The sequence below is a fragment of the Phyllobates terribilis genome, unplaced genomic scaffold (genome assembly GCF_046119375.1).
Source record: "Phyllobates terribilis strain yellow unplaced genomic scaffold, ASM4611937v1 Scaffold_3__8_contigs__length_932513732, whole genome shotgun sequence".
NCBI classification, from domain to species: domain Eukaryota; kingdom Metazoa; phylum Chordata; class Amphibia; order Anura; family Dendrobatidae; genus Phyllobates; species Phyllobates terribilis.
In genome coordinates, this window is record NW_027362763.1 from 209,063,701 (window position 1) to 209,091,619 (window position 27,919).

General features: G+C 40.6%; 1 protein-coding gene across 4 annotated transcripts in view; it reads left to right on the forward strand.

Annotated features, from left to right (window-relative positions):
• The window catches only part of EPHA4 (EPH receptor A4), a 72,103-nt gene extending 56,707 nt beyond the window's left edge, over window positions 1-15,396 (forward strand). For 2 of the 4 annotated variants that reach the window (XM_073674619.1, XM_073674621.1), the window contains exons 14-18: window positions 7,724-7,873; window positions 8,818-9,011; window positions 12,214-12,372; window positions 12,516-13,219; window positions 13,611-15,396. In XM_073674619.1, coding sequence (XP_073530720.1) covers window positions 7,724-7,873; window positions 8,818-9,011; window positions 12,214-12,372; window positions 12,516-12,630 — 618 coding nt within the window. In that variant the 3' untranslated portion in view covers window positions 12,631-13,219; window positions 13,611-15,396. The remainder of the gene's footprint in view (window positions 1-7,723; window positions 7,874-8,817; window positions 9,012-12,213; window positions 12,373-12,515; window positions 13,220-13,610) is intronic. The other 2 variants (XM_073674620.1, XM_073674622.1) reach the window with 1 other exon arrangement.
• Window positions 15,397-27,919: the final 12,523 nt, after the last annotated feature.

A 27,919-nucleotide genomic window follows, 5' to 3' on the forward strand; every position in this document is an offset into this window, starting at 1 on the left:
GAACACACTTTGTGCATTACCACAACAATTAGGTGTATCAGTGGCAGGATCTTAGCCAAGTGAATCGAGGAGAGATTAAAATCAAGAAGTTTCTTTACAGATTTATCCAAGCACTGAGGCCGGCTGCGGAAGCCAAGCCCTTGTTGGCTTTACCATTAATTGAAGTCATACCAGCACAGCTCTTGTTGCAGATGATGTGTAACACCTTCACTGCTGGTGTGCTACATATATTACAGCTCGCTGCTGCCTGGCTTGAATATATTCTGTTAATGAATGGCAGGGTGACAGCTTGATGACCACAGGCCATATCTGTCACTTGCAGTCACCTTGCTGGAAGACAGACAAGATGAGCTATTGATTAAGGTTGCTGCTGACAGTATGGGTTGAGGTGAGAAATACATTGCAAGACATTTCTATCTTCATTAGTTCATTTTAAGAGGATTGAAAAATGTGACAGTGGTCTGTGAGTATTAACAGTTTGTCAAATGTATGCACTATGATCTGTGCAAAATGTATACGTAATGCATATATATTTTTATATACTGTATAGTGTTGAGCCACCCCCGTAGTGTTCGGGTTCGGTTCGGTTCGTCGAACACCGGGATGTTCAAGGAACTGTTCGTCGAACACCTTAGAACACCATCGAACACCGTTAAAACCAATGGCAGGCAAACAAAAACACATAGGAACACATAGAAAACACCTTCAAAGGTGTCCAAAAGCTGACAAACTGCTCAGAAGACGCTTTCTTTAAAAAAGCCGGCCGGCAATTCAGCAGCGGCATACACCGGTACCCGACAATTTAGACATGAAGGAATAGAGCATCACACATAGATTAGATAGATAGAAACATGTCAGTCACATATATATGAAGTACAGTGACAGTGTTGCTTACTGTAATTGTCATTTAGTGTAAAGGATTTATCAAAAAAAATAATAGTGTTTTCATGCACCGTCTCTTTAAGAAAGCCGGCCGGCAATTCAGCATCTGTACCCGACAATTTATAACAGACAGAATAGAGCTTCACACATAGATTAGATAGATAGAAACATGTCAGTCACATATATAATAAGTACAGTGATAGTGTTGGTTACTGTACTTGTCATTTAGTATTAAAATAAAGGATTTATTATTAAAAAAAATTGGCGTGGGATTCCCCGTAATTTTAGTCTCTAGCGGAGGTTAAGCAGACGGCTGGGGCAGATGTTTGAAGCCTGGGAAGGGGGTAATACCCACGGAGCTTCCCAGGCTACTAATATCAGCCCCCAGCTGAATACCTAGCCTTTACTAGCTATTAAAATGGAGGACCCCCCCCCAAAAAAATGACGTGGGGTCCCCCCTAATTTAATAGCTAGCAAAGGCTAGGCAGACAGCTGGGGGCTGATATTAATAGCCCAGGAAGGGAGCCATGAATATTGGCCCCCTCCCAGGCTAGAAACACCAGCCGTCAGCCGCCCCAGAAATGGCGCATCCATAGGATGCGCCAATTCTGGCACTTAGCCTCGCTCTTCCACGCTGCCCTGGTGCGGTGGCAGGGGGTAATAGGGTTGGGGTTGATGTCAGCTTATAATGCCAGCTGACATCAAGCCCAGGTTAGTAATGGAGAGGCGTCTATAAGACACCCCCATTACTAACCCCATAGTCAAAGTTAAAAAAAAAACACAAACACCCAGAATAAAGTCCTTTAATTGAAATAAAGACACAATTCTTTATTGTTCTAAATTAAACCATACTTACCATCACGCCCATTCCAGCTGAAGCCAACGATCTCCTGCAATAAAAGAAAAATAATAAAGCAACCTCATCCTTACCTTTCCATGGTTCCCAGGACAGCTCCAGCTCTGCTACATCGAGATGACAGGCTGGACCGCAGCAGAACGCTGCCATCCAGCCTGTCATCCCGTGGACACTGAGAAGCGCAGGCATGCTTGCGCTCCTCAGTGTCTGACTGTGACGGCATCCAGATGAGCCGACAATGAACTCGGCTCACCTCATGTACGTCACTGACAGCGTGGGAAAATTCTCCTGCACTCAGCGCTTCAGCGTGAGAATTTTCCCACGCTGTCAGTGACGTGCATGAGGTGCGCCGAGTTCATTGGACATGACCTCGGCTCATCTGGATGCCGTCACAGCCAGACACTGAGTAGCGCAAGCAAGCCTGCGCTTCTCAGTGTCTGCGGGATGACAGGCTGGATGGCAGCGTTCTGCTGCGGTCCAGCCTGTCATCTCGATGTAGCAGAGCTGAAGCTGTCGTGGGAGCCATGGAAAGGTAAGGATGATGTTGCTTTATTATTTTTCTTTTATTGCAGGAGATCGTTGGCTTCAGCTGGAATGGGCGTGATGGTAAGTATGGTTTAATTTAGAACAATAAAGAATTGTGTGTTTATTTCAATTAAAGGACTTTTTTCTGGGTGTTGTGTTTTTTTTAAATACTTTACTAGAAATTCATGGTGGTCATGTCTAATATTGGCGTGACCCCATGAATTTCGGGCTTAGGGCCAGCTGATAATGCCAAGCTGGCCTTAACCCCTTTATTACCCAGTGAGCCACCGCACCAGGGCCCTGGATGAGTTGGGTACAGCGCCAGAAGATGGCGCTTCTATGAACGCGCCATTTTCCGGGGCGGCTGCGGACTGCAATTTGCAGCGGGTGGGGCCCAGAAAGCTTGGGCCTCCCTGCGCTGCAGATTCCAGCCCCCAGCTGCCTAGTTGTACCTGGCTGGACACAAAAATAGGGCGTAGCTCCACGCATTTTTTTTTTAGATTCATGAAATTCATGGAATAGTTAAGAAAAAAAGGGCTTCCCTATATTGTTGTGTCCGGCTAGGTACAAATAGGCAGCTGGTGGTTGGGAGCAGCCCGTTCCTGCCTGCTGTACCTGACTGGACACAAATATAGGGCGAAGCCCCACATCAATTTTTTTTTCATTATTTCATGAATTTCCTGAAATAATTTAAAAAAAATTGACGTGGGGCTTCGCCCTATATTTGTGTCCAGTCAGGTACAGCAGGCAGGAACGGGCTGCCCCCAACCACCAGCTGCCTATTTGTACCTGGCCAGACACAACAATATAGGGAAGCCCTTTTTTAAAAAAATTATTTCATGAAATAATTAAAAAAAAATTGACGTGGGGCTTCGCACTATATTTGTGTCCAGCCAGGTACAGCAGGCAGGGACGGGCTGCCCCCAACCACCAGCTGCCTATTTGTACCTGGTTGGACACAACAATGTAGGGAAGCCCTTTTTTTCTTAATTATTCCATGAATTTCATGAAATAATTAAAAAAAAAAATGCGTGGGGCTTCGCCCTATTTTTGTGCCCAGCCAGGTACAACTAGGCAGCTGGGAGCTGGAATCCGCAGCGCAGGGAGGCCCAAGCTTTTTGGGCCCCACCCGCTGCAAATTGCAGTCCGCAGCCGCCCCAGAAAATGGCGCGTTCATAGAAGCGCCATCTTCTGGCGCTGTACCCAACTCATCCAGGGCCCTGGTGCGGTGGCTCACTGGGTAATAAAGGGGTTAAGGCCAGCTTGGCATTATCAGCTGGCCCTAAGCCCGAAATTGATGGGGTCACGCCAATATTAGACATGACCACCATGAATTTCTAGTAAAGTATTTAAAAAAACACAAACACCCAGAATAAAGTCCTTTAATTGAAATAAACACACAATTCTTTATTGTTCTAAATTAAACCATACTTACCATCACGCCCATTCCAGCTGAAGCCAATGTCTTCTGCAATAAAAGTAAAATAATAAACCAACATCATCCTTACCTTTCCATGGTTCCCAGGACAGCTTTAGCTCTGCTACATCGAGATGACAGGCTGGACCGCAGCAGAAAGCTGCCATCCAGCCTGTCATCCCGCGGACACTGAGAAGCGCAGGCTTGCTTGCGCTCTGCAGTGTCTGGCTGTGACGGCATAAAGATGAGACAAGTTCATGTCCAATGAACTCGGCTCACCTCATGCACGTCACTGACAGCGTGGGAGAATTCTCCTGCACTCAGCACTTCAGCGTGAGAATTCTCCCACGCTGTCAGTGACGTACATGAGGTCAGCTGAGTTCATTGGACATGAATGAGCTCACCTCATGCACGTCACTGACAGCGTGGGAAAATTCTCACGCTGAAGCGCTGAGTGCAGGAGAATTTTCCCACGCTGTCAGTGACGTGCATGAGGTGAGCTCATTCATGTCCAATGATCTCAGCTCACCTCATGCACGTCACTGACAGCGTGGGAAAATTCTCCTGCACTCAGCGCTACAGCGTGAGAATTCTCCCACGCTGTCAGTGACGTGCATGAGGTGAGCTCATTCATGTCCAATGAACTCAGCTGACCTCATGTACATCACTGACAGCGTGGGAGAATTCTCACGCTGAAGTGCTGAGTGCAGGAGAATTCTCCCACGCTGTCAGTGACGTGCATGAGGTGCGCCGAGTTCATTGGACATGACCTCGGCTCATCTGGATGCCGTCACAGCCAGACACTGCAGAGCGCAAGAATGCCTGCGCTTCTCAGTGTCTGCGGGATGACAGGCTGGATGGCGGCGTTCTGCTGCGGTCCAGCCTGTTATCTCGATGTAGCAGAGCTGAAGCTGTCGTGGGAACCATGGAAAGGTAAGGATGAGGTTGCTTTATTATTTTTCTTTTATTGCAGGAGATCGTTGGCTTCAGCTGGAATGGGCGTGACGGTAAGTATGGTTTAATTTAGAACAATAAAGGAATGTGTCTTTATTTCAATTAAAGGACTTTATTCTGGGTGTTTGTGTTTTCTTTTAACTTTGACTATGGGGTTAGTAATGGGGGTGTCTTATAGACGCCTCTCCATTACTAACCTGGGCTTGATGTCAGCTGGCATTATAAGCTGACATCAACCCCAAACCTATTACCCCACTGCCACCGCTACAGGGCAGTGGGAAGAGCGAGGCTAAGTGCCAGAATTGGCGCATCCTATGGATGCGCCATTTCTGGGGCGGCTGACGGCTGGTGTTTCTAGCCTGGGAGGGGGCCAATATTCATGGCACCCTTCCTGGGCTATTAATATCAGCCCCCAGCTGTCTGCCTAGCCTTTGCTAGCTATTAAAATAGGGGGGACCCCACGTCATTTTTTTGGGGGGTCCCCCATTTTAATAGCTAGTAAAGGCTAGGTATTCCGCTGGGGGCTGATATTAGTAGCCTGGGAAGCTCCGTGGGTATTACCCCCTTCCCAGGCTTCAAACATCTGCCCCAGCAGTCTGCTTAACCTCCGCTAGAGACTAAAATTAAGGGGAACCCCACGCCAATTTTTTTTTAAATAAATCCTTTATTTTAACACTAAATGACAAGTACAGTAATCAACACTGTCACTGTACTTCATATATATGTGACTGACATGTTTCTATCTATCTAATCTATGTGTGATTCTCTATTCCTTCTATTCTAAATTGTCGGGTACAGATGCTGAATTGCCGGCCGGCTTTTCTAAAGAGACGGTGCATGAAAACACTATTATTTTTTTTTAATAAATCCTTTGCACTAAATGACAAGTACAGTAAGCAACACTGTCACTGTACTTCATATATATGTGACTGACCTGTTTCTATCTATCTAATCTATGTGTGATTCTCTATTCCTTCTATTCTAAATTGTCGGGTACAGATGCTGAATTGCCGGCCGGCTTTTTTAAAGAGACAGTGCATGAAAACACTATTATTTTTTTTAATAAATCCTTTATACTAAATGACAAGTACAGTAAGCAACACTGTCACTGTACTTCATATATATGTGACTGACATGTTTCTATCTACCTAATCTATGTGTGATTCTCTATTTCTTCTATTCTAAATTGTTGGGTACAGATGCTGAATTGCCGGCCGGCTTTTTTAAAGAGACGGTGCATGAAAACACTATTATTTTTTTTAATAAATCCTTTACACTAAATGACAAGTACAGTAATCAACACTGTCACTGTACTTCATATATATGTGACTGACATGTTTCTATCTATCTAATCTATGTGTGAAGCTCTATTCTGTCTGTTATAAATTGTCGGGTACCGCTGCTGAATTGCCGGCCGGCTTTTTTAAAGAGACGGTGCATGAAAACACTATTATTTTTTTTGATAAATCCTTTACACTAAATGACAAGTACAGTAAGCAACACTGTCACTGTACTTCATATATATGTGACTGACATGTTTCTATCTATCTAATCTATGTGTGAAGCTCTATTCTTTCTGTTCTAAATTGTCGGGTACCGGTGTATGCCGCTGATGAATTGCCGGCTTTTCATGTTTCACTGTGAGCACTGTTCCCATCGATTTGGGCAATCACTGTAATGCCACAACCACCATGGCTGTGGCATTACAGTGAGTGGCAGACAATCCCTGCATGATTGGTGCTCTAAATAGCGCCAGACATGCAGGACACGCTTTTGGTGCACGAACAGTTATCGAACATAACCTCGAACAGCCAAATTTTTTGCAAATCGTTCGGGTTCGTCGAACAACTCGAACACCGCCCAAAACAGCTCGAATTTGAGATTGGCGAACAGTTCTAGTCGAACACCGCTCATCTCTAATACTGTATATATACTCTTCAACATTGCAATAATTACAAGACCAGAATGAGAAAGTTGTAAAAATTCCCAAAGATGGAAAAGTTGTGGAATTATTAAAATCACAGAATCTATAGAATTGTTAATGATGAGCAAATAATTGAAAAAAAGGAAAAGATTTTTCAAAATATCTATATTTATTCAGTATTGAGCGTGAGTGCCACGTGCAGAAATACCCACATTTACACACCTTGGTTGCTATCAATAAATTTATTAATAATTGACTGAGGAATTTCCTGCCACGCTGAATGCATTGGGACAACAAATCTTCAAGATCCGCTGCTGGCAGCTTCCTTTGCAATTGCTGACCAATGATGTCTCGGATATGCCCCATGGGAAACAAGCTTGAAGACGCTGCAGGCCATGGTGGCATGTTTAGGCCACAGAGGCTGTTCTCATTAGCACGAGCAACATGTGGCTTAGAGTTTTCATGTTGAAAAACAGCTTCTGGGATACTTTGGAGAAATGGCTGTACTATTGTACAGTTGATAGCAACTATGGTGTCATGTAATTCCTGATACTGAATAACTCGAGATGTTTTGAAGATTTTGTTTCCATTTTTTCATCATGTGCATATCATCAACATGTTTATCCAAATTTTCCTAGGTGTTGCAATTTTAACGTTGAGGAGTGCATATATATGTTATGATAGATAGATATTCAGTACCAAGCAGGTGTTAAAAAAAAATTGCTGCAAAGTAAGAAAGCTTTCAAAAAGCCAGGGATTTTGTAGTAAACAGGTGATAATGATCATTATTTTCATGCAGTATGTACCGTAAGTTGAAACGGTCACTAATTGAAACGGAAACTGCTGTATAGAAGGCTTTAAACTGGGTGAGGAACAGACAAACTCTGCTACAAACTCTTCTATTTTTGAATTCTCACTTTGCTGCATTTTTTCCACACTTGCCTACAACTTTTGCACAGTACTATGTGTGTATATATAATGTGTGTATATATAATAACATCTGTATTTCATATTTAATATTTCATGTATAGACCTACTGTACTGACAAGGAACTAGCAAGGTTTGGCCATACAGCATGCATATGGTGATGATTGACCGATCAAGAATTGACTTTGCACAAAAAGTAAAACTATGGACTAAATTTGGTATTTTGTGTATTTTACAGGGAGGCAAGATCCCAATCCGATGGACAGCACCTGAAGCCATTGCCTATAGGAAATTTACATCTTCTAGCGATGTGTGGAGTTACGGCATTGTCATGTGGGAGGTCATGTCTTACGGAGAGAGACCTTACTGGGATATGTCAAATCAAGATGTAAGCAGCATTGCTAGTATTTTCTATGTAGATTCTTTGGTACTTTGTATTAGTATGAGAGAGGAGCGTTTCACCTTTGATACCGGGGTGACTCAGGGGTTGAGTCCTTCTCTTATTATTAGGCTCTCCAGTGGTGATGTCACAGCAGGATCCCGGTTATATAATGATATGACATCAGTGCATAAGTCCTGGGCTATACACGTATAAGTCATATAACAGCAATGGTCTATGTGTCATTACCCTCTCACCACTGGGAGAAGCGGCTTGTAAAGCACAATGAGCTTAGTGTAATTATCTCTTGAGCCAATTAAATGACTGTCTCTAAGGAACATTAAAAAAAAATAATTCTTTAAATGGCCTTTCTTAAATTATGCATAACTTTTTTAAGTGTACCATCTGTAAAGCCTCATAAGGATCGTATTCAGACAGCTGTCTCTGGATGACCCTCTGAAACCTAAGAATAGTGACAGGGAAATAGCCCACATTGTATGTTCTCATACACAATAACACGGAAGAAGATTGTTTGTTTATTTTCCTGCTGTTTCCTTGAGTATCGCATTCAGTGTGCGATCCCATAGTATATATATGTGGAATCTGCATTGTGTATAATTTCCCTCTATTCTGGAGTTATTTATATCCCATTCACTCTTAGGAAGACGTTGTCTTCTTGGTAGACCCTTCAGACAATGTCCAGGTGCATCTGAAATCTGATGTCTCCTAACAGGGGAGGTAGCCAAGGATATATAATAAGGGGGTCATCTGGTCAGCACATCCTGAAACATAAGCTAGAAAGTGATATTCTCCAGATAATTTAAGCCTTACTATTACACCAATACAATTTTTTTTATTGCCAAATGAACATTTTGAGATCAGAGAAGTTTTTGAGATCAACTTTCTAAGATTATTAGTTTTTCATTTAGATTTTTATCAATTTCTTTTTGAAGGTCATCAAAGCCATTGAAGAAGGATATCGCCTCCCTCCTCCCATGGACTGCCCCATTGCCCTCCATCAGCTCATGCTGGACTGCTGGCAGAAGGAACGCAGTGACCGGCCCAAATTTGGACAGATAGTCAGCATGCTTGACAAACTCATCCGAAACCCAAATAGTTTAAAAAGGACCGGACTGGAAGGTTCAAGGTTAGTGAATATCCTATAATTAAAATACCTTAGCCTTTGATGACCCCGATGCAGAATTAATTGGTTAAAAGTCCCCATGGGGTGATGTGATCAATATCCAGCAATCTGTTACATTATTAGTTAAGTCTAACAGGAGTGACCCCCCTTCTCACGACTCAGAATCAGTCCCCGATCAGTTTACATTTGTAACTGCAATGATCAGATTTTTAAGTATCTGTGTTTATGGATATTGATCGGATACGTTAGAAAGCCGGCCAATTCCCTTGGGCTGCAAAGAAGAAGCTCAGACTAAAAAAATTTATTGCAGCCTTTGGTTAAAACAAAGCAATTCCGTGTTGCTTTTAGCGTCTAACTTGTGCCTGAAGCTCTATACAGATTTACAGGGGTTAAGTATAGGGGAAGGGAAAAAAAAAGGATAAAAAGTGTTTTTGGTAAAAGCATTTCCGAAACCTGATCCACTAATCGGAGCATAGCAAGGCCTTACCTTATCAAGAGCAAGCGGCTCTGTGCTCGACAGTCAGGGATGGTTCCTTACTATGCTACTGATGAAAACTTGGGGAGATTTATCTCTGTGACTTGTGATTTTTCAGAATATGATGAGTTCTAAATGTTTTTTATTCAAGTAAACTTGATTTTCTCTATCGGTATGAGTAAAAAACCCACAGCAGTTGCCTGGCCTTATAGAGCGTCAACTACAGGATATGTTACTAATCAGGGCAGTGAATCTGCTAAGGCAATTACCCCAAAGATCCAGCACAGAGGGAAGTGGGGAGAATTACATTCCTCCAACCCAACATCAAAGACCCCCTTATTCTATCCAATTCCATCATGTAGCCAGTTCAGGAACATTTTGATTAAAGGGCGGATTATCTCCCCTGCGAGCTGAGGCTTTGTCCGCTCATAGAGAACTTGTTGAGGATCTTGATGATTGGGCGGTTTTGCTGCGAATGAGTTCAATATAAGCAGTGTAAGTACATGATGGCTGATTACAGCATAATTCATATAGAAAATGTGGAGTGGGAATTTGTAGAAGACGCCAGACACATGACAGCAGCAGTGAGCCATAGACGGCAAATGACCATAAACCATCCATTGGTGCCTCCATTATATATCCCATAGTACTCACCTATACTGAGTACCATCCACCTGTACATCATCATTTCACACATATATGCTATATACATATACATTGCAGTGTCCAAAAGCTAGTCAAGCTTTCAATGAAATAAGATGGACATCAGGGAAAATATGATTCTTAAAGGGGTTGTCTGGGATCTAAAAAAAATAGAATGTAAGAATGTGAAAAATAAAAAAAATAATGTAATTACTCGCTAATTTCCCTGCCTCTGCAGCCTCACCACTGCTGATCCCCACCGATCTTTTGCCTGACCTGCAGTTATGACTTGATGCCCATGTGCATTTGACCGCTGCAACCAATCACATGCTATCGTTAGCACTATCAGCGCTAAAGATAGCATGGTTAGCACAAGACGTGAGGACAGTGATTAGCTACAGTGCTCAGTGTTGGCAAGTTACTTATTTTTATATTTTAATATATGTTTCCTACAATCTGTACATAGTACAGCTGGTGCTAAATACAGAAATGGTATAAAAGAATAAAGAAAATTATCTAAAAATCCAAACTGAGACTGGAAAAAGACTTAGTTATCAGCAGAGGGAGATTTGTAGGGTGCGGGTAGCAGCAATGGATATATGGTGACTGCAACAGTGATGGATATATGGCGACTGTACCAGCAGTGGATATATGGCGACTGCAACAGTGATAAGATATATGGCGACTGTAACAGTGATGGATATATGGCAACTGTAACAGTGATGGATATATGGCGACTGTAACAGTGATGGATATATGGTGACTGTAACAGTGATGGATATATGGCGACTGTACCAGTGGTGGATATATGGTGACTGTAACAGTGATGGATATATGGCGACTGTACCAGCGGTGGATATATGGCGACTGTAACAGTGATGGATATATGGCAACTGTACCAGCAGTGGATATATGGCGACTGTAACAGTGATGGATATATGGCGACTATAGCAGCGATAGATATATGGCGACTGTAACAGTGATAGATATATGGTGACTGTAACAGCGATGGATATATGGTTACTGTAACAGTGATGGATATATGGTGACTGTAGCAGCGATGGATATATGGCAATTGTAACAGTGATGGATATATGGCGACTGTTACAGCGATGGATATATGGCGACTGTTACAGTGATGGATATATGGCGACTGTAACAGTGATGGATATATGGCGACTGTACCAACGGTGGATATATGGCGACTGTACCAGCGGTGGATATATGGCGACTGTAACAGTGATGGACATATGGCAACTATACCAGCAGTGGATATATGGCGACTGTAACAGCGATGGATATATGGCGACTGTACTAGCAGTGGATATATGACGACTGTAGTAGCGATAGATATATGACAACTGTACCAGCGGTGGATATATGGCGACTGTAACAGTTATGGACATATGGCGACTGTACCAGCGGTGGATATATGGCGACTGTAACAGCGATGGATATATGGCGACTGTAATAGCAGTGGATATATGGCGACTGTAGCAGCGATAGATATATGGCAACTGTAGCAGCGATAGATATGTGGCGACTGTAACAGTGATGGATATATGGTGACTGTAACAGTGATGAATATATGGCAACTGTAACAGTGATGGCTATATGGTGACTGTAACAGTGATGAATATATGGCAACTGTAACAGTGATGGATATATGGTGACTGTAGCAGCGATGGATATATGGCGACTGTAACAGTGATGGATATATGGCGACTGTAACAGTGATGGATATATGGCGACTGTTACAGCGATGGATATATGGCGACTGTACCAGCGGTGGATATATGGCGACTGTAACAGTGATGGATATATGGTGACTGTAACAGTGATGGATATATGGTGACTGTAACAGTGATGGATATATGGCGACTGTACCAGCGGTGGATATATGGCGACTGTAACAGTGATGGATATATGGTGACTGTAACAGTGATGGATATATGGCGACTGTACCAGTGGTGGATATATAACAACATTATTTCTATATTTATCGTCTGATCTGCTTAATAATAACATCTACACCATGTGCATGGAATATGTTTTCTGCACTTGATTAATACTTTTTATTTTCACTAGCAGAACAAACCCAGCTCTTCTGGACCCCAGCTCGCCTGAATGGTCCCAGGTGGTCTCTGTGGTGGATTGGCTGCAAGCTATTAAAATGGACAGATATAAAGATAACTTTACAGCAGCGGGGTACAACAACCTGGAATCAGTTGTCCATGTCAACCAAGAGTAAGTATTTCAGTGATTTCTATGTGATTTATGTAGTATTTATGTAGTGTATTGTTGGGGTTTGTGGTGTAGTACAGATGAGAATAATAAAATTATTATTATCATAAATAATATTATATCTTTTTTATAAATTTTTTGTCTAGTGACCTAACTCGGATTGGGATCACTTCTCCCGCACACCAGAACAAGATATTGAGCAGTGTTCAAGGAATGAGGACCCAGATGCAACAGATGCAAGGCAGGATGGTTCCTGTCTGAATTAGTGCATCAGGGCAAAGATTCTCTCAGAACTATTGAAAAAATTAGTTTACCTCATCCATGCACTTTAATTAAAGAACTGCACTTTTTTTTATTAGCCTCACCCCATTGGACAGAGACTTTAATTATCAAAGGTGTGAGGTGAAACCCATTAAAAAAAAAAAAAAAAAAAAAAACAACAACACAAAAATGTAGTCATTTGTGCCACACTTACAGTAGATCATACATCAGGAAGCTACAGACAACCATTAAAAGTGGACTGGGCACTCTCATGTTGCTTGATACATACGTTATACAAGACTTATTTCCGTGGATTGTTTTTGCGTGTCACATGGACATCTTTTCGGAATGGGTGCGAGCATTTTTTTTTGTTATTTTCCGTCTGTGTGGACAACTGGAATTACTACGTGATCTTTTGCTGGAGACGCAGATCTCTTTTGGAAGCTACATCATGGGTGTCTTTGGCAATCTTAAGGATCATGTGACTTTTTGGTCATCTGCTAACTTGGAGGATATATCCGGGTTCCTTGTTAAGGATGGAAGTGTGTTTCTACTACCTAATAGCAGCAATGTAGAGAAGCATTTGAAGGTATGTTTTCAATTCCTATGGTGTAGTATTGCTGGACCATCTGCACCATGGCTGTTTTGCATGAACTTACTGAAGGCACCATCTTGCTCCAAGGATTTAGTTTGCAGGGAGCACAGCGAGGCAAAGAATCTGATTTCTCTCTCCAGCTGTATCATGTTTCCCCTCAGATATCACAGACGGTTTTCATTTTCGGGGAAGGCTTTTATTTTATCGGAACAATCATTTGGGAAAGTTGGTGGAGGGTGATATAAATCATCGAATTCTCAAACATCAGTAGTTTGATTATGGTCCTAGATAACATTTGTAGTCATAATTGAATTACGTGGAGGAATTTATTCAGAATTCACTGCTGTAAATGGCAGACACTCACCATTTGCTGTTTTTTTCTTAGAAATCTGCCCTCAACGTCCTTCATTCGTCCACGGCCAGGTCTGGAGACACTGTTCCAGTGAAGACAGAATGTGGCTACAAGCTATAGATGAGTCCGTGGATTTCCCATCTTATCAGCTGCTTTTTCTCCAGCAAGATAATTTTCCAAACCGTCCGACGGGTCTTCCTGTGCACTCCATGCCCAGCTACAGTCAGCTTCCTTACGATGTGGGCCAGCCGATGTTTACTAAGGATGCCATGTGTTCATGCCGGGATATTGTACTTGCCTTAGTTAATGGTGTTACTGAGACCACTCAGAATTATCCATTTTATTTTCTTCAGTAAAAGGGAATGGAGGCACTTCAGATGAGATTTTCTTACACTGCAAAGAATAAGAGGAACATTTGTGGAATAAAGAATTCTGGACAAACAGCAGGTCGACATGGAGCAAATTACAAGCCAAACTAACCTTAACAAAGGACCCAGCTTAGGATGGGCTATGGGCCAATTTTGCATTATGGGTTATCCCATAAGGTAATGAAGGATGGTGTACTCCGGTCAAGGCCTGCTACTCATCTGTAACAGCCTCTGTAATGTAATATGACTTTACTTTCTACATAAAAAATATGCAATTTATCTGTTTCAGCATCTTACTGGTACCAGTGACAACCAGACAGAGCTGCCAATTAAGTTTATATATATAATAGGCCAAAATCAATTTTATATATATGAACTTATGTTTTTTTTTGTGCTTAATCCGTTGTCTTTGTCCTTCACCTATGTGCTGTGCAGACTGGCCACAATGGAGATCTAGGAATGTCAGGCAGTCCAGGGGCCTGCAGAACATCTTTAGTGAGTTTTATCACCAAATCCTATTCCAATTCCCTACAGAGATCCCGTTCCTCCATATGTGAGCTCCTAAAACCAATGACATTAAGAGCATTATAGGCAGCGATGCTACTAAAGAAAGTGCCATCAGCCATAAGGGGTTTCTTCCATTCTGTAACACCGACATTAAATAGTCCTTCCAACACGTGTGGTTAAGTCTAAAACCTTGAGATATCTCACCGGCTTGGAGAACTCCCTTTGGAGACTCATAGAAGGGCATTAGAAGTAGTCAGATATCTCAACAGAATGACACTCAGTGCTTTAGCCCCTCACATCTCCTCGGATGGCGCTTTGTGGCATTGCTGCAAGTGAGGAGTGATATGCATAAGAATCAGTATTTTGTGTTACTGCCAAAAACTATATGTAATTTCAAGAGTTTAGCAATACCCAAATTCTAATGGGATTTTTTTAAACTTCCATGCTTGTAATTGAGCCCTATGATGCTTCAGGCCCAGTTATGATAGAAAATATTATGAAATGATCCAGTTTATTATTAACAGTATTTTTCATTTGTACCTAACCCACCAAACGTTAACCAGAAAATACAAAAAAAAAGCAAAAAGGGACATTTATGAGGATTTTTTTGTCACTGCAAATGAGGAAAATTAATTTAGCTTCTACTAAAAAATGAAAAAAAAAATACAAAAAAATATTCTAACAGAGCATATTTTTTCTTGGTTCACACATTGTTTAGACTTGTTATGTTTTCCAATTTTGTTTCATTTGTAATTTTTTTTGCCTTTGTTTTGGCAAAGGGGAGAGTAACTGGTTCCTCTTCCCTGGAACTTAGGTACGCATAACTTATCTTCTTTATTTATGGTCTTTTTATACCTAGTTTGTAAAATTGTAAAATAGCAAAGTTAATGCAAATGTTTGCATTCTGGACAAAATAAAATAAAAAATAAAGTAGTTACTGAATACATGTGTGTGTATGTGTATAATTCGTCTTTTCATCATAAACAGTGATTAAGTAGGTTGCACCTACAACTAAAAATGTAAAACATAGGAAACAAGTGAATTTCTACTATTTGGAGAGATGTTTAAAGGGACACTATGATTTATCTCAATTTCATATGCACTTAAAGCGCACTTGTCAGCAGGATTGTGCTCACTAAACTACATACAATGACAGGTGGGCACCATTACACTGATTAAAATGATACCTTGGTTGATGAAATCCGTCCTGTAGTTCTCTTGTGTAATCTTTACTTTCAGTTTGGAGATACTGATGTGCTTTGGGGCGGCCTGTGGGGGGCGCTCTATCTGGTGCTCTGCTTACATATTCATCTGTATGCTCTTATGACAGCTCACTGATCATTCAGTAACCTGCCTCCTATTTTACCTGGCCCTGCACTACTAGATGCATTATGTAAAATAGGAGGCAGGTCACTGAACGGGGGCCAATGGTAGTCATGGCAACAGAAGGTGATATAACTACCTCTGAGTCTGCCAGCTACGATGGCCTGTTAGACCATGCCAGAAGCATGGTCTAAAAGGTGTTCTGTCAGTGTAACACTGACATATAATGCATTGCAATGCTGGTGAATTGCAATCAGAGTAATAAAAGTCCCATAAAGGGACTAAGTAAAAAAAAAAGTTACAAAAATTGTAAAACTATTTTTAAAAAATCACAAAATAAAGAACAAAAAACATGAAAAAAGTATTATACCAATAAATACTTATTTTTATATAAGAAAAATGAACAAAAAATGTACACATGTTGGGCATTGCTGCATTTGGAACAACACGATCTATAAAACTGTCACATTATTTAACCCCTTCAGTAAACAGTGTAAAAAAAAATATTATCATTATTTATTATCTTAGCGCCATTTATTCCATGGCGCTATACATGTGAAAAAGGGGAATATGTAACAAATCCACTTACAATAATCTTGAACAAAACGAGTCAGCGACTGGTACAGGAGGAGAGAGGACCCTGCCCGCGAGGGCTCACAATATATAAAAAAACACTGTAAAAAATATGCTTTTTCATCATGCCAGCAATAAAAAGTGGAATAAAACGTGATAAAAAAATCTACTGCAAATAAAAATCGTATAGCTGAAAACATCATCTTGTCGCTCAAAAACAAAGCCACCATACAGCTCTGTCAGTGGAGAAATAAAAAATCTATAATTCTCACAATATAGCGATGCAAAAACAATTCTTTTTTCTATAAATTAGTTTTTATTCTGTAAAAGTGGCAACACATAAAAAAATTATATAAATGTGGTATTGCTGTAATCATACTGACCCGAAGAATAAAGCAGCCTTATACCTTTTACCGGCATAAAAAAAAAAAAACAATATTATTCCTGAATTGCTGGTTTTTGTTCATTCTGCCTCCCAAAAATCAGAATAGAAAGCGATTAACAAAATGTTATGTGCCCGAAAATGGTACCAAAGAAACATCAACTCGTCCCGCAAATAACAAGCCCTGACATGACTGTCGGCAGAAATATGAAGAAATTGTAGCTCACAAAATATGGTGATGTAAATAAAAGTATTATCTAGTGTGTGACAGCTGACAAACATAAAAAAGTACATAAATCTGGTATCGCTATAATCACACTGAAACTAAGAATAAAGTCCTTAAATTACTTATACTGAACGGTGAACAACATAAAAAATAAAACCAATTCTTCACCTGCTGTTGTTGATTCTCCCTCCCAAAGATCGCAGTAAGGCTCAGCTCACATCTGTCCTGCACTCTGCTCTGAGCACTTTCACTGTGGTTTCCATGTAAATCTCTGAAATATGTGATTCAGACGGAACGGAAAGTGCTGTCTGCCACAGTTTTGTGCACATCTAAAAAGAAGGACAACGCTGATCAGAGGCCAGGTGGAGTCCTGATTAACTCTACTGCCTCAATATAGTGAATGGATCCCTCAGGGATTTCATCTGAATCACGTCATTTGGAGATTTAGATGGAAACCCCGATGTAAGTGCTCAGGGAAGAGCACAGGATAAATGTGATCCAAAATGTTATGTAAAATGTTCCCAATAAAATCTTCAACTCACTCCATAAAAAAAGCAAGTCCCCACTCAGGTCAGTCATCTATTAACGGAAATATAGGGGGCTTCCATGTTACTGGTAGTACAAAGACTCTGGAAAAGTGCTATGGCTCCTCACCCACCAAAAGAAATCCAAAGAATTCTGCGCTCCCAAATCCAAATGCCCCCCCTCCCTTCTGAGCCCCACAGTGTGTCTAAACCACAGTTAGCCTCCACGTTTGGCATTTCTGTAGTGATGAGAGCCCACCTAATTTACAGGTGCATGTCTCCAGAAGCACAAGCTGAGCATAATGTATAGGCACTGTAATGTACTGGGCACTAAAATGTATGGGCAGTATAATGGCAGATTTGCAATTTTCACTCGTCAACATCCGCTGCTAGTTTCTGGAAAACACCCATGGAGTCAAAACCGTCATTACACCTGAAGATAAATTCCCAGAAAGTGTAATTTCCAAAATGAGGTCACTTGAGAGGGAATTCTGCTCTTCTGGCACGTAGGGGGCTCTGTATATGGAGTCTGCAAATCATTCTACGATAATTTGTTCTCCAAGAGTTAAATAACGCTCATTCCCTCCCGTGCGACTAAGCAATAGTGTGTAGCCGCATATGGGGTATTCTCACATTCAGCAGAAATTGTGTGACAAATTTTGGTGCCATTTTTACCAATTTCCCAATGTAAAAATGTAAATCTGGGGCTAATTATTTTTTCTTCACTGCCTAATGGTATACAGTTCTGTGACCCACCTGTGGTGTCAATATGATCACTGCATCCTTAGATGAATTCAATGAGAGGCGTAGTTTGTAAAATGGAGTCACTTAAGGGGGGTTCTGCTGTTCTGGCACCTCAGAGGCTCTGCCAATGTGACATGGCATCTGCAAATTATAACAGCAAAATCTGCACCATAATATGGCATTCCTTCCCTTCTGAGCTGTCAACTAAGCCTGAAAAGTAGTTCCTGATTACATGTAGGGCATTGGCGCACTCAAGAGAAATCGCACAACAAACTGTGAGGTCCATTTTTTTCTATTAGTCCTTATAAAAATTAAAAACTTGGGGCTAAAAATAACATTTTAGTGATTATAATGATAATAATTAACTCTTGAAAATGAAAACTTGGGGCCAAAGCAACATTTTAGTGGAAAAAATGGTAATTTTCCATTTACCCAGTCCAATGTTATACAAGTCTGTGAATCGCCTGAAGGTTAAAAATGTTCACTACACCTCTAGATGAACCCCTCAAGAGGTTTAGTTTCCAAAATAGGGTCACTTGGGTATTTTTCACTGTTTAGCCACATCAGGAGCTCTGCAAACACGACATGGCATCCTCTATCTATTCCAGTCTATTTTGCACTCCAAAAGTCAAATGGTGCTCCTTCCCTTCCGAGCCTTGCTGTGTGCCCAAGCAGTGTTTTTCCGCCACATGTATATCAGTGTACTCCGGAGAAATTGCACAACAAAGAGTATCATCCATTTTCTTTTGTTATCCTTGTGAAAATGCAAAATTTGGGGTAAATGCAACAATTTTGTGGGAAAATTAGATTTTTTTAATTTTCACGGCTCAACTGTATAAAATTCTGTAAAGCATCTGTGAGTTTAAGGTACTCACTACAGCTCTAAAATGGAGTAACTTATGGGGGGCTTCCACTGTTTAGGCACATCAGGGGCTCTGCAAACACAACATGGCATACACTATTTATTCTAGCCAATTTTGCACTCCAAAAGTCAAATTGCGCTCCTTGCCTTTTGAGCCATACCGTGTGCCGAGCCAGTGTTTCCACCACATATGAAGTATTGGTGTACTCAGGAGACGTTGCACAATAAATTGTACAGTCCATTTTTTCCTGTTACCCTTGTGAAAATGAAATATTTGGGGCAAAAGCTCCACATCAGGAGCTCTGCAAACACGACATGGCATCCTCTATCTATTCCAGTCTATTTTGCACTCCAAAAGTCAAATGGTGCTCCTTCCCTTCCGAGCCTTGCTGTGTGCCCAAACAGTGTTTTTCCGCCACATGTATATCAGTGTACTCCGGAGAAATTGCACAACAAAGTGTATCATCCATTTTCTTTTGTTACCCTTGTGAAAATGCAAAATTTGGGGTAAATGCAACAATTTTGTGGGAAAATTAGGTTTTTTTCATTTTCACGGCTCAACTGTATAAAATTCTGTATAGCATCTGTGAGTTTAAGGTACTCACTACAGCTCTAAAATGGAGTAACTTATGGGGGGCTTCCACTGTTTAGGCACATCAGGGGCTCTGCAAACACAACATGGCATACACTATTTATTCTAGCCAATTTTGCACTCCAAAAGTCAAATTGCGCTCCTTGCCTTTTGAGCCATACCGTGTGCCGAGCCAGTGTTTCCACCACATATGGAGTTTTGGTGTACTCAGGAGACGTTGCACAATAAATTGTACAGTCCATTTTTTTCCTGTTACCCTTGTGAAAATGAAATATTTGGGGCAAAAGCTCCACATCAGGAGCTCTGCAAACACGACATGGCATCCTCTATCTATTCCAGTCTATTTTGCACTCCAAAAGTCAAATGGTGCTCCTTCCCTTCCGAGCCTTGCTGTGTGCCCAAACAGTGTTTTTCCGCCACATGTATATCAGTGTACTCCGGAGAAATTGCACAACAAAGTGTATCATCCATTTTCTTTTGTTACCCTTGTGAAAATGCAAAATTTGGGGTAAATGCCACAATTTTGTGGGAAAATTAGATTTTTTTCATTTTCACGGCTCAACTGTATAAAATTCTGTAAAGCATCTGTGAGTTTAAGGTACTCACTACAGCTCTAAAATGGAGTAACTTATGGGGGGCTTCCACTGTTTAGGCACATCAGGGGCTCTGCAAGCACAACATGGCATACACTATTTATTCTAGCCAATTTTGCACTCCAAAAGTCAAATTGCGCTCCTTGCCTTTTGAGCCATACCGTGTGTCGAGCCAGTGTTTCCACCACATATGAAGTATTGGTGTACTCAGGAGACGTTGCACAATAAATTGTACAGTCCATTTTTTCCTGTTACCCTTGTGAAAATGAAATATTTGGGGCAAAAGCAACATTATTGTGGGAAAAATTAAAATGTTATTTTTTTCCTTCCACATTGCTTTAATTCCTGTGAAGCACCTAAAGGGTTAATAAACTTCTTGAATGTGGTTGTGAGCACTTTGAGAGGTTCAGTTTTTAAAATACGTTCACTTTTGGGTATTTTCTGTCACATAGGCCACTCAAAGTCTCTTCAAATGTATTGTGGTCCCTAATAAAATTGGTTTTGTAAATTTTGTTGGAAAAATGAAAAATTGCTGATAACCTTTTAACCCTTCTGCCTCAAAAATGATGATGATGTAAAGAAGACATGTGGTAATTTGTATTTATTATCTATTTGTGTGGTATGACTATCTGGTTTAAGGGCGTAAAAATGAAAAAAAATTTAAATTGTGACATTTTCTAATTTTTGGGGGGAAATTTTCGATATTTTTAAAAATTAACGCAAATCATATCGACCAAAATGTATCACTAACATGAAGTACAATGTATCATGAAAAACCAGTCTCGGAATTACTAGAATATGTTGAAGATTTCAATAGTTAATACTTCATAAAGTGACATTGCTCAGAATTGTAAAATTTGGATGATGAAGAAGGTGAATACAGGCTGGAGGTGAAGGTGTTAAACAGCTCAAAAGGGTTTCAATACAGTTCTAGTAGATCTCCGATTGTTAGGCTGAGGTCAGACTAGCGTATGAAAAATTATCCAATTTTCATCCAAAAATTATCCGATTTTCATCCAGAAAAATCAGCAGTATTTTTAAGGAGTATTTGGCTAAGTTGGTGAAATCCAATTTCAGAATATGCGTATATGTTTATTCTACAGTAAAAACTCTTTAAACATGAGTCAGAAGTTACCATATCATTAATATAAACCAGTAGAGCATGTGTAGAGATAAAACATGCATTTCATAGATCACCATCTGCTACACCACAGTTTGCAATATTAACAGTATACAAACACCACATACAGTAAACAAGCAGTACATGAGACGCAATTATGTGGAACATTGCTATGAGCACTCACGTAAATAGGGAAATTGTACGATTTTCTTGTGCAGGAGAATTACTTCTGATATTGAAAGGTAGAGAACACAGAGAAATAATAATGCAATTTGTCTAATTCTCTGCTTCAGCCTGAGCACAGCATGGAGGACCCCCCACCAGCAGCTTGCTGTGCTATGAATGAAATTTGTATGAAGGGTTAAATACTCAGATAAATGAAGAAGCTTGAAGAATAAAATGAATGTAATAGATCGTGTGCAGACTGCTCCTTTCCTTGTCATGTTTGTGCAATAGATAATTAGATCAAAGGAACAACAAATCTTTTATATAGTCATCAGAATCTAAATGAATGGGATATAATAAAGAGGTTGGATGGTTTATAAAAATCCATTTTTATAGATCTTATTTGAGAATTCTGAGTTAATAAGGTGTTGCTGTCCAAGACATTCATTTCTTGGTCCTGACTAAATACTGAATGTGTGAACGTGGCCTTACAGGGAGAAGTACATACCCTCAGTGAAAACATCCACTTGGACTTAAAGGGGTATTCCAATCCACAAGATCCTATCCCAATATGTAATAATTGTAAAAATAATAATACTATTAGCAAATACCTCCAATTACAAATATAGTATAGTTCTCCTGATAACTTATGTCGCTTACATCATGTGCAGGGTATTGCAGTAGCTTAGGTCAGGGCCTGAAATGCTCGAGTACAATTGATCACTGGGAACCGGCGCGCTCTTCACATTCTCTGAGCTGTCTGTGAGCTTGACAGACTGCTCAGAGAACGGCCGACTCCCACTATGGGGGGCGGCAAAATGCAGCTGCCGGGGAGACACCTTGAACCGTCACATCAGGCGGCCCAACGGTTCCCCCCTACCGGCTATACCCAGGGAAAATGCCCCTTGTGCCCCCCCAGATACGCACCTGCACTTGCAAAACCACAATGCATGATCCAGTCCCCCCAAAAGACCTAAACTCTCCCGCCTGATCCCAATTGTCAATCCACTGGACGAAACATTCAGGAAAGAACTTTACACATTTACATATGGTACAGACCAAAAGTTTGGACACACCTTCTCATTTAAAGATTTTTCTGTATTTTCATGACTATGAAAATTGTACATTCACACTGAAGGCATAAAAACTATGAATTAACACATGTGGAATTATATACTTAACAAAAAAGTGTGAAACAACTGAAAATATGTCTTATATTCTAGGTTCTTCAAAGTTTTTCTTTACTTAGCTGCTTTTTTCTTGCCATAATACAAATTCTAACAGTCTATTCAGTAGGACTATCAGCTGTGTATCCACCTGACTTCTGCACAACACAACTGATGGTCCCAACCCCATTTATAAGGCAAGAAATCCCACTTATTAAACCTGATAGGGCACATCTGTGAAGTGAAAACCATTTCCGGTGACTACCTCTTGAAGCTCATCAAGAGAATGCCAAGAGTGTGCAAAGCAGTCATCAAAGCAAAAGGTGGCTACTTTGAAGAACCTAGAATATAAGACATATTTTCAGTTGTTTCACACTTTTTTGTTAAGTATATAATTCCACATGTGTTAATTCATAGTTTTGATTCCTTCAGTGTGAATGTACAATTTTCATAGTCATGAAAATACAGAAAAATCTTTAAATGAGGTGTGCCCAAACTTTTGGTCTGTACTGTATATATGTTATTTTCTGCTAAAAAAAATCTAAGCTTTTTTTTATACCATCAACGGTTTCAGCTATTACCAGCTCTTGAGGTAGACATTTCCACAGATGAATAGTTCTTATGGTAGAGAAAACTTGCCTCCTCTGGAGATTGAACCGTTCTTTCTCCAGATGGATGGAGTACAAGGGGTTACTTTTGAGGGGGTTGTACATGAAACAGCTTTTTACCACATTTTTTGTATGAGCGACTTATGTACTTGTACAAGTTAATCATGTCCCTGGTCTCCCTGGCATAATCCCCTGTAATGGTCAGCAAATGGGCAGGTCAATAAATAAAGGGCCATGGATATCAACTAAGAGGGCTCTGATTCTCCTAAGAACTAACCAGTTATGGTGGAGATGCCAATTATTGATTTCTGTTTCATGTAAAATACTCGTAAAAACTTTTTAGTGTTTGATACATTATTTATACCATCTTTAGGCTGAAGTCACATCTTGTTTGAGCCCACGTTGGAGGTATTCGTTTGATGTAATTCTGTCACACATACCACTGTATAGACATTAAGTGTGAAATGCCATCCATGGCTCCCATTGGAAAACAATATGTCCAATAAGCATTTTTTTTTTACAGTGCTCCTCTGTGTAGAAAGCGTACAAGACTATTACCAAAAGGATATGCCAAAAGAACATTTTACTGGTGTACAGTATATTTATAAACTCACAAAAACATAATCTTAGCAGTATTTTTAGTTTTACTTTTCATTATATTGTTCAAAGTGTCACAAATGTGCCACAAACCTAAATATATTGAACAGGGGGTTGGACCAGATGACCCTGGAGGTCCCCTCCAACTCTATCATTCTAGGATTCTATCATTCTACTGTATAGTGTCCATAGAGTCATTTTTATATTTTATTTTTATATTTCAAGCTTTCAACTAATATCTTATCATTATTAGTTATTCAAAAATTTGGTCAATGGTCAATGGTAAATGAATGCTACCATCATAGATCTTTAAATATGTTGCTATATAGTTTTGTTTTTGGGCTATATACAAGGTCATTGATGCAATCATACTATAAAAATAATTAAAATATTTATCAAGAAGCCATAAGACTGGTGTTTGTCTGCACTAATATGGCACGTGCTAAGCTGAAACAGGTGCTGAAAAGTGGAAAGGATTACATGCCAGGAGAGATCGTCTACAGATAGCCGCCCACGATGAATTATTTATATTATTATTTATATTCTGACATCTTTATATGTTGTGAATGAAGTGCTCCACCACCTCATATCCCCAGCATAAGCCAGTCCCACCATCCGACCATGTAATTACATTAACCTTTCGACACGACAAGCTGAGATTTCCCTGTGAACTGCAATCAATAGTCCAGAGATGCCATCTATTTAATGGGTTACACTTCACTTGAAGATATAATTAGCTCCTCCGGTCCTGTGGGGTTTGTGGTTGTCCCTATTCCTTTCCCAATGACCTGTAATACTATTCTCTGCTTTATTTTACACTGAGCGGTAACCAATTTGTAGATGGGATCAGTATAACACATTTACTGTACATGTTACTGTATAAATTTCTTACACTCCAACTAGTGACCACCTGAATCCCTTAGTTCCTACGCCCATAAGTAGGATATTTACTCCATTACCAATATCATATGTACCAGGAATGATTTACATAGTGTAATAAATGGTAGTAATAATTTTTATGTGTGAACTATTAATAAACTTTCTAATATAGTTTCTGTTTCAAATCATCGCTAATTTTGAGATTCCTGCTTGCTGCTGGTGATTGAGAACAGACCTGTGTAAATCCAAAGTCTGAAAATTCATCCGGAGAAGTTCTTACAATTGTAACCAGTCTAAAAAAACTTTTTGTAAGAGATGCGTCACACAATTGTGGTAGGCAACAACCTCAGTATAAGGGAACATTCAGACGTCCGATTTTTCCACGTACGAGAAAATCGGCTCCATTATTCTGATCAGAGATTGAACAGCGTGTGGTACGAGTGTCATCCGATTTTATCGTACGTGGAGAAAATAAAAATAAAACATATTTCCACCTTCTCCTTTCTGACTGCTTGTGAAAATCAGATCACACTCAGATGTTTTCCAAGTGTTGACCGACTTTTTCACGGGACCCATAGACTTGCATTATTGATTTTGATCCTCGGATCAAAACCGGACATGTCTCCACGATTTTTCACGGACCACAGACATGTGTATGGCCCCACAACTTATCACAGGTACGAGTGCTATCCGTCAAAATCACAGATAGCACTCGTACGTAAATATTGGATATCTGAATGAGCCTTAACGTACAGTATGGCGACAGCCCTGGCTGGGGATTATCCTCTCAGGGCGACAAAGCATTAGGGACACAAGTAGCAACTTTACTTTGTTTTATAAGGAACGGTCTCTTTAAATGTTTCAGCAACAACTTTTTTTATAGTATCTCACTCTCTCTTTACACAGGTGCCTCTCAACATCAGACTGTACTCCAGACCCTCCTTGCTTTAGTCCACACTTTAGACAGTTTTTCACTTATTCACAGCACTTTGGCCCAGTTCTTTCTCACCTCGGGCCCTCCTCCCTGAAGTGGCACAACCTTCATGTACAGTTCCTGTTTCTCAAATACCTCACCTGGTCTTTGCACTTATCAGCTTACTTTAGGCAGCAGTCACTCACCTCCCATTGGTGACTACACCTCTCTATTTCCTCAGGGGTCAGTTTCTCCTCCCATAGCTCCATCTCTCTGCCACCAAACCCTCCAGTAGGCATCTACCTATCCCTGGCTCTTGTCTTACTATGGGAGCAGCTTTATCCTAGAGCGGTCTATTGCTTTACTCCTTACTGGTAGGCACAGCTTCCTTGACCCCAGTCAGTCACAGAGGGAATATCACCTCTGTAATCTAGTGTGACAAACCATATTCAAATGTATCCTCTATCCATTTACAAATTGCTTGTGATATTAGGTAGCTTAGCTCCTACTTGATCTGTGTGTCCTCTTTGACTGAACCCATGTGGCAGGGCACCAGCCCCTAAATAACCTTGATCAACAAACTTTTTCACCTCTCTGACTTCAGTCATCCACACACTTAATGCCTAACTGTCTGGGCTACTACATGTGGCATGACTCAACATTTTCCACAGACACAAAGTGTACACAGAATGCAAAGATAAAAATTAGCAGATCAAAAAAACAAAACATAAATAAGTGCACTAAACATAAGTCCAGGGGAGAGATGAAATAACTCAAAGGGACACTCTCTTTTCAAAGAGGGTTAACAGGATCAATGATTTTCACCTCATTTACTGTATAAGCTCTAATATAGATCTATATGGTAACAGTGTAGATAAAATGTTGTCACTCTGGTAATCAGGTGATTGGTAATCAGTAGTGTTGAGCGAGCATGCTCGACACTGCTCGGTACTCGCCCGAGCATCACGCTACTCGGGATGTTCGGCGAGCACCGAGCATTCCCGGGTTACTCAGGCGGGAGCTCGGGTCTCCGACCTGCATGTTTGGCGCTCTTTACAGAGCCAATGAACATTCAGGGATTGCCAGCCAGTCACTGTAATGCCGCAGCCATGATGTTTGTGGGCATTACAGTGATTGGCTGGCCGCACAGCGTCACCTCAAGTATTTAAAACCGGGCGCCGCCATCTTGGACACAGTCGCTCCGGATCAGACAGTGTAGGGACAGCGCTGCTGATTTAGGGAGAGATATATCCTGCGAAATAGTGTAGGGTCTGTAAAGGCTGCCAGATCAAACAAACAGTCCTTCTCAGGACTAATATCCATGCCAGGTATATCAGGCAGGCAGGCAGGCTGTATAGGAGACGCAGTGGTTATACCAGCAAACGCTGCATTACAGTCCTGTGTGCTCATGTTGCTGAAATTGCTAAACTTAGGTCCAGGTCTCGGGGGCCAGTAGAAATCCTTTTTTTTTCATCTAAATCCTCTTTTTTTTTTCCTCCTTCACACTGTACAAATACCCGTCTTATTAACCTTTTAGTGTGTCCCCCCCCCCCCCCCCAAAAAAAAAAAATGTGTCTCTGATTTTTCAGACACAAATATATATGCTGAAAATAGTCTGGTATAGGCCAGAGAAATAGAAGTGTGGTTTTGCAGTCCCATGGGCCATTTGTATCTAAAAAAAAACAGTTTGAGTGTGTCGCTCACTGTTCAGCCGCAAATATATATATTTAAAAAAGTCTGGTATACACCAGTAAATTATAACTGTGGTTTTGCTGTTCCACGGTAAAAAATCTCTATTATCCTGCTCTTGGCATTTTTTGCCGTAAAAAAAAAATAATAGTGTCTCCCTGATTTTTCAGACACAAATATATCTGTTGAAAATAGTCTGGTGTAGGCCAGAGAGACAGAAGTGTGCTTTTGCTGTTCCACGGTAAAAAATCTCTATTATCCTGCTCTTGGCATTTTTTGCTGTAAAAAAAAAAATAATAGTGTCTCTCTGATTTTTCAGACACAAATATATCTGTTGAAAATAGTCTGGTGTAGGCCCGAGAAATACAAGTGTGGTTTTGCAGTTCCACGGTTCAAACCTCTGTATTATCCACTTTTGGGCCATTTGTATCTAAAAAAAAACAGTTTGAGTGTGTCGCTCACTGTTCAGCTGCAAATATATATATATGATGCGCCCCCTGGGCCAGTGCTG